The following is a 7,901-nucleotide window of genomic DNA, read 5'->3' on the forward strand; positions in this document are numbered from 1 at the left end:
GTCCAATTAATTTCTTTCTATTTTTAGTAGAGACGGGGTCTCACTCTTGCTCAGGCTGGTCTCGAACTCCTGAGCTCAAACAATCCACCCGCCTTGGCCTCCCAGAGTGCTAGGATTACAGGCGTGAGCCACCGCACTCGGCCTCTACACGATTTTAAAAAGGTAACCATTTACAATAGCAACAAAAACCCCAACAGCTACCAGAAATAAATCAACGAGCTATGTAAAGAGAACTAAGACGTCAAAGTTAAAGGAGAGGTCTATCAAGTTCATAAATTAAAAGACTCAACATTGTAAAGATGTCAATTCTCCAAGCTGATCTATAGACGCAATCCCCATTGAAATCCCAGCAGATTACTTGTAGAGCTTTGAGACAAGCTAATTCTAAAATTTCTATATGCAAGTGTTAAAAGCCAAAAAAACCAAGATACCCTGAAAGAGGAAAGAAATTTGGGAGATGGAAGAAAGGGAGATATCAAGTCTAGAAGGCTACAATACTTAGAATAGTATGGGCACAGAAATAGGCAAGTAGACCAATGGAACAAAATAAAGCAGTTTGGAAGTATCCTGTGAGTGAACAACCAGCACTTCTATTCCTAGGTAGAAATTTCTAAAGAAATTCTTGAACACATGCACCAGGACACACAGAGAAGGTTCAAAACAGCACTGTTTAAAACAACTGAAACTGGAACAGCCCAGATATCTATCAATCATGGATTAGATAAATATATTGTGGCATATTAGTAAAATGGATCATAATAGTGAAAAGGAATAAAATACAGCTAAATGCATCATAATCTCTCAATGTTGAGAAAAAGAAGAATTCTATTACATAAAATTCAACTATAGACAAAACATTGTTTAGAGAGACGTACATTAGTAGCAAAACCAAGGAAAGACAAGAAAATGATTGTAAGTCAGAATAAGTGGTTTACCTCTTAGGGAGATAGAGGGAGATGTGTTCTGGTAGGAGCACACAGGAGGCTTTAAAAAGGTACTGGCATCATTCTACTTCTTAACCTTGGTGGAATTACACAGGTGTTTGCTTTATTATTCTTTAAATTGTATATACACATTTCATACATTCGTCTATATATTTCACAGCATTTTTTAAACACTACCTTTAAAAGTTGTAACATTAACAGACCAATCTTTACTTTCAAATGGCAATCAATGTTTACTTATTCACCACAGCCTGAAAAGAGACATCTGTATTCTTACAACTAGCAAGTGTGAAGATGACAACATACCTTATATAGTCCAAAGCCAGGATCAGTAAGACAGGCACGAGTTGATGTGGATGGCTGACTAGAAGATCCCACCCGTGGAGTTTTCTTTACTTTGGATGGACTATTAGAACAGGGTTTGGCCTCTTTATCAGTCTGTGTAGATGTGCTAGGAAGAAGATCTGGGTCTGGGCGAACTAGTAGCTGAATTATATCATTCAGTCCAACATCATAGTCAAATAAAGTATATCCATTTTCCAACTAGAAAAAAACAGAAAAAGATATTGAAATACTTCTCTTAAATCTTATCTTTCTACATGTTTAGGATGTTCTAGCCCAACTATTAAAACTCATAGCAATGCATTTAGTGATTTTGAAACCATTCTTATTACTTCACAGCCTCTGATGTCAGCATCTCCTCCAGACTCCAATAAATTTTTAAGAATCACTCCATATTAGCTACAGGGAACACTACTGGCCACCAAAACCAAAAGTGTATCATTGCTACTGTGACCTAATGACCTAGGCAAAAAGCTTGTAGACTAGATTTAATTTCTCACCAAGTTTTAATAAACAGTGCCTGAACCGACTGCAAGAAAATGGTGAATTTTTAAAGCAAGTTGTTGCATGACCTTGTGTTTGTAAAGACATTAAGTCAAACACTTTATCTTTCTGAACCATTGTCAGTAATTGCAAGGAAAAAAAAAAAAAGAAATCAAGCAGGAATAATTATCTTGTAGCCCATCTATATTTTGCCAAGGGTTATGGCTTGATTTGCTCCCCCTTCAAAAAATGTTGAAATCTTAATCCAGAGTATCTCAGAATGTGACCTTATTTGGAAATAGAGTCTTTTATAGAGGTAATCAAGGAATAAATTTAATAAGACATGTAAAACCGACAGTTATGGGCTGAGTTGTAACCCCCCTCCCCAATTTTTATGTTGAAGTCCTAACCCCAGTACCTCAGCATGCGACTGTATTTGGAGATAGTGTCTTTAAAGAGGTAATAGGTTAAAATGAAGTGATTAGGGTGGCCCCTAATCCAATGACTAGTGTCCTTATAATAGGGAAATTTGGAGAGACACAGCAGGAAGACAGTGAAGACACACAGGAAAAAAGCGGCCTTGTGACTGGAGTGATGCATCTATCAGCCAAGAAACAAGATTTCTGGCAAACACAGAAGCTCAAGGAATGATTCTTCCCTAGAACTATCAGTGAGAGCAGGGCTCTGCTCAAACCTTGAATTCTAGCTTCTAGAACCGCAAGACAATAAATTTCTGTTGTTTTAAGCCACCTAAATTTTGATACCTTGTTACAGCAGCCCTAGGAAACTAAGTCTCCATTTTATTGCTTTGTAAAGGTCAGCTGGCTATTTCACCATGATACAGTGAAACAAGAAAACTAAATTCTTTGAAGATCAGAACTATCATTTCCCCAGAAATATGACCAATATGTGATACTTGTCACCATTCACAATTCTAACACACTAAGATCATATTTGAGAAGTCAACCAAAAGAACACCCTCTAGTCCTGAATTCCTGGGGAGAAAAAATTTTAAAAAAAGCTCAAAGAGCAAAAGTAACATTCTCCAATAGCCAAAAAACAAAACAAAGCAAAAACACCAATTCTGGAAGAGTTAAAAAAGCACAACTTGCCTAAATACACAACTGATGAACACTAAGATAATTATTTAACAACTGAAGTGTTTAAAGTAGAAAATAAAATTCTGTAACACGCAAATTAATTGGTAGGGCATTTCCCAAAATGAAGATAGCAGTTAAAGTGGTAAAATAATTGGAAATGTTTCTGTATTTCTCCATTAAAATTTGAGGCACAAGAGTCAGAGGGATCCTTGGGGCATTTCTACACTCAACCCTTCCAATTTCTTCCAAATGACTGTCAGGAGTAAATACAAGTTGTTTCAAGGGATACTCTTTCTAACCTAGATTTGACAGGAAAAGAATGTCTAAACTCAGAGTGGAACACTAAGCATATCAAGGCCTGAGGCCTTATAGTAAGTCTTGTCCACACTAACATGTAACCTACCTTTCCTCATGCTTCCTATGACACTTTTTAACCCAGATTATCCACTCCTTCCTTAATCATAAGTACTCCACCAGTCTTCCTAAAATAGTGATTATTATCCATTGCATAGCAAGTTCCAGAGAGATTCCTCACAGCTTTATTCCACAAAGCTTCACATACCATGAAGAGTTGTGAAGTGCTGGAATGATTTTCTTGAAAAATACTGAAGTTCTTCCATATTTAATGAAAATGAAGATTGAAAGTTATTTCTAACACTCAAAAATTATGTTCTAAGTAGAGAAAAAGGGATGGGGTCACTGAGAAATCACAAACACCTGTGAGTTGCAACTGTGTAACTATGATCCATTAATGTCTCAGAAGTAAATGTTTGGGAACTACTGTGCTAGAAGATGGAGATGCAGGATTTATACTACTGGAAAAGCAGGAATGGTTAAGATTTTTTGTCAGACTACACTCTTGAATTTTCACTAGGTTGAAAAAAGAAACTCCAGGTTAACAGGAAGAACTTCAACGGTGTTGCAAGGGAAAAGTAGGAAGCAAATACCAAGTGGCCAAGAATGCAGTGAGGAAGTCATTCTCAAGAAACTACTGACTAGGAATGCAGGTGAAGGGCATAAGTTAATAACCTTCGTGTATCCATCATGTATTACATATTATACACAGATTCTTTTAAATAGGCAAGTACTTTTATGCTGTAATTCTGTGAAAACAAAGTGTGTGTGTGTGGGGGGAAGACAACCTTTTGCTTCAACTAAGGTTCATGCCCCACATCTGCAATCTATTTTAAGGCTATCCCTCCCTATAGTGGTAACAAGGGAAAGAATGAGAGGAGGGGAGAGAGAATCCTTTCAAAGTAGGAAAAGCTCTAGATTCTCAAAAGCTTTAGAGAGCCACCAACACAATTCTTCCTTAAAAAGACCCAATCTTTTTAAGGTGGTGCCTTAAACTTAATCTCCCAGATAAAAATGTTCCCATGGGGCTATCCTACTCTAACCAGAACTTACAGCCCTGAATTGCTGGTGTCCATCTTGAATCTCAAAAGTGGAGTCAATTATGCTTCTCAAACTTAATATACAGATCACCTGGGGACCTTGTTATAGTTCAAATTCTTCAGTAGGTCAGTTTCAGCAGGACTGGTGTGAGGCTCCCAGGTGAAGCTAATGCTTGCTGGTCCTGAGAATCCAGGGACCATACTATGAATAGTAAGACACTATCTTTCAACATTCATTTTCAAATGCTGGTGTTCATCAGAATCTCCTGTGGGGCCTTGTTAAATTCAACTACTTGTGGTTCTGGGATGAGCCAAGCATCATATAATAAATATCCACCAGTGATTCTGATACATACCAAAGATTAAAAACAGCAACCTAACATACAAATGGAGAGAAGGTACCACTTAAATTTCAGACACTAAATTTGTTTTTATGACATTTTTCACTGTGTGGCAGTAAAGCATCTTCAGGAAGGGGTACTGTTTTCCAATGAGGACAAAGGTATTTCACAGGACAGGGACAGCCTGTGATGCTAATCCAGTAGTTGCATGCTGGACACACACCACTTCTCATCAATGGACTGGGGTGCTCCAAAGACCAACAGAGATAATCACTGCCATGGCTACTTGTCAGCTCATAAGGAAGTGAACACAGCTGGCATCAGTGGCCTGCCTTTTCTGTCTCCAAATCAATGGCTGGCACCAAAGGTCTAGTTCTCATCACTGGGCTGAAGAAATCAAAGTAGTGAATTATCGACTGCTCTGGGGGAGGAAGTGCAAAGGTTGTTAACCTCAACAGTTTTTCCTGGAATTTGAAATGAGCTTCCTGGTTTACTGAAAGTCTACTTTGTTGCCCTGAATTTAACTCAATCCCTACTTTTTCCTCAAGATGGGCCAGGTGATTTTAGTGTATTTGATAATTAGACTTTAGGGGTGTTGCCCAGGAATACATTCTCATCCTTCATTTTTATCTCTGGTACTGAAATCTTATCCTAGGAATTCACGTACTATTGTCCCTAGCCAGAATATAAAAATGCAGATTTGATGTTTTTTCATCTGTGACCAAAAGGAAAAAGGTAGCAGTCACTTGAGGCACAGTAATACAAACCTATATAGTATTTAATATATGTACAGTTATTTCAAAAGCAAAGTTTACAACTAAATTGAACATCTGTTTTTACAAGTCACCAACACTAAGGAATCAGTATAAAACTGGCTGCAAACCCAAATCAAAGGTACTATAACATTTTTTAAAGAAAAGAAGAAAAACTCTGGCTCTCTGTTTCCCAGAATGTAATTTGTTACTGTGAAATTTCTGGGCAGTTTTTGAAGGGTAAGCCTGTGAAAGGGAGAAAAATATTCCTTTCAAGTCCTCTGCAGCTATAAGCTATTAATACTTCTACCAAATCAAAGAGACCTACATTTCAAACCACAAGATTGGAGCCAAACTATGGTCTATCAACTCAAGATGCCAACTTTAGTGTGTTAACAGCAACAAAAAGTCAAAAACATGACGGGTCTGGGTGTGTAGGTAAAGACCATGAGAAACTTGTGGGATAGGAAAAAATCTTAAGACTGGCCAGACTATGGCCATATCATACAAATACCAGAGATGCCCACAAACACTCTTACTGCCAAAAACACTTTCAGCCTTCAAGTATGTATCGCTGGCTATGCTGCAGTGCTGTGTTAAAAGCTTGAAAGAGGGGAATATTACAAGGTGAGAGGCAAGAAAGGCAAAGACTTAAACTCCGTTCTAAAACCCGGACCTATACCGGGCAGTGTTAAACTCAGCTCCAGGTTACATCAACAGCTCCTTCATGCCCAGGTCTCTAACTTTCCTGAAAACAGATTCCAAGTCTAGGAGAAGTGATGAGGGAGAGTAACCAGAAGTTCGAATCTTTATCTTGTGCAAATCCTTCCACAGTGAGGAAGCAAAGCTAAGGTTCTTATTCCTGAGAGAGAGCAATGCCCCCTCCTGTTCGGGAGCCCGAGGCGCGGAAGCGCCACGGAAGCAACGTGAGCCTTTAGCTGGGTCAGCGCTGCCGTGAGCCTGGGGAGCCAGCCCTCCGAGCCTCCCGCGCTGTGGCATGGCCGCCAGAGCCCGCTGCCCTCCCCGCCCTCCAGGAGCCCCAAGCCCCTCCGAGCGCGGGAAGCGAGGGACCCAGGCACCCTGTGCCTGAGGCCGCGGTCCTACCAGAAAAAAACGGCGAGTTCTTAGAGCTCTGGGCGCCCTCACCTTCGACCCTGCACGGCGCACCTGCAGCCGGAGCTGATAGGGACCCCGCTGTCCCCCAAACCCGTGCGCCTCGCGGTGCTACCCAACAGAAGCGGAGCCAGGTGCGCCCTGCGCGCGCGTCGCACCGAGCCCTCAGACCCGCGCGTCAGAAGCCCAGCTGTTCTTGCCCCGCGCTTCCCGATGGATGCGGCGGGCGCGCCTCACCTGCTTGCCCCGGTAGAAGAGGCGCTGGTACTCGGGCCGCACGTTGAACAGCATCCACACCCGCTCGCGCAGCTCCTCAATCTTGGCTTTGCGAGACACGTCCCCAATGGTGCGCGTCTTGGAACCGTCGATGGTGCGAACCTGGATCCACATATTGGCGCCCGGAGAGGGGCCGGCCCCCTTTGTCTCCCCCTGTGCTCTGGGCGCCGCGCCCCGCCCGGCCCGCGCCGCTACCCCGGAGGCTCCGGCTCTCCGCGGCGGGCAGACGAGGGCGCGCACAGACAAGGAAGACGGACCAGACGCCGGTCCCGACGGGCGGCGGCGACTCTCAGACCGTGCGCCCACCCAGCCCAGCTAAGGAGAGAAAACCGGAACCAGTCCGAGGCGCTGCCGCAGCCACCGCCTCACAAATAGGAAGGAGCCATGTCGCGCGGAGTGTTTACTTATAGAGCTGTAGCTCCCACATGGAGGTCACGGCGCCAACCCGGATCTCGCGAGATCACGCCGGGCTCCGCCTTAAAGAGGAAGCGCCCGGGGAGATGGTTACAGACCCAGGGGAACTAAAATCGGCGGGCGCGGAGAGGGCGGGTCGGAGGGGCGGGGCTGCCAAAAGCCGTTACTTGCCCCACCGCCTGCACCTGGGCACTGGGCACGCCTCCTAGCTATTGGGTTTCGGGCACTTACACTGCCGCCCACGCCGGTTGCCCTTTTAGGTCTTGGTTTCGGGGCTGAGGGGGCGGGTGACTCCTCAGGCCTAGCGGATACGGTTCTCTGGTCTCGAAAACACACCAAAAATAAGAAACCCTGACGTGCACTTGCATGATCATGAAAAGGGGGCGCGGGCAGGCGCGGCCTAAATTTCTGAGAAAGCACAGAAGGAAATGAGCGCGCCCCACGGCGCTCCGCCGGACATCGCCTGCCTCGAGGCCTGGCGGGGCCGGTCTCCCAGGAAAGGCCCTGGGGACACTTCTGCTTCGCAGACAAGCTTCCCGCCTTGCCCGAATGCTGCGCTGGTGCGGAAACACGCTTCTGGGGGCTTCCCGCCGCTGGACAGGGGTCACAGGCCGCAGGGCCTCTGAGATCGCCCCTTCAGGCCCGCCGCCCTCCCGCCCGGACCTCTGGCCGTGGAGGCGGCGGTGCGGTTGCGGGGAGAGCCCCTAGCTAGAACCAGACATTTCCGTTTGTGGACCTTCCG

The 7,901-nt window shown here is 44.2% G+C and overlaps 1 protein-coding gene across 1 annotated transcript in view; it reads right to left on the minus strand.

Annotated features, from left to right (window-relative positions):
* The window catches only part of UHRF2 (ubiquitin-like with PHD and ring finger domains 2, E3 ubiquitin protein ligase), an 81,081-nt gene extending 73,880 nt beyond the window's left edge, over nt 1-7,201 (minus strand). The window contains exons 1-2 of the mRNA XM_012647404.1: nt 6,707-7,201; nt 1,251-1,487 (exon numbers count right to left, since the gene is read on the minus strand). Of these exons, the coding sequence (XP_012502858.1) occupies nt 1,251-1,487; nt 6,707-6,859 (390 nt within the window). The 5' untranslated portion in view covers nt 6,860-7,201. The remainder of the gene's footprint in view (nt 1-1,250; nt 1,488-6,706) is intronic.
* Between the last annotated feature and the right edge of the window lie 700 nt (nt 7,202-7,901).

Source organism: Propithecus coquereli, unplaced genomic scaffold (genome assembly GCF_000956105.1).
Source record: "Propithecus coquereli isolate 6110/MARCELLA unplaced genomic scaffold, Pcoq_1.0 Scaffold267, whole genome shotgun sequence".
NCBI classification, from domain to species: domain Eukaryota; kingdom Metazoa; phylum Chordata; class Mammalia; order Primates; family Indriidae; genus Propithecus; species Propithecus coquereli.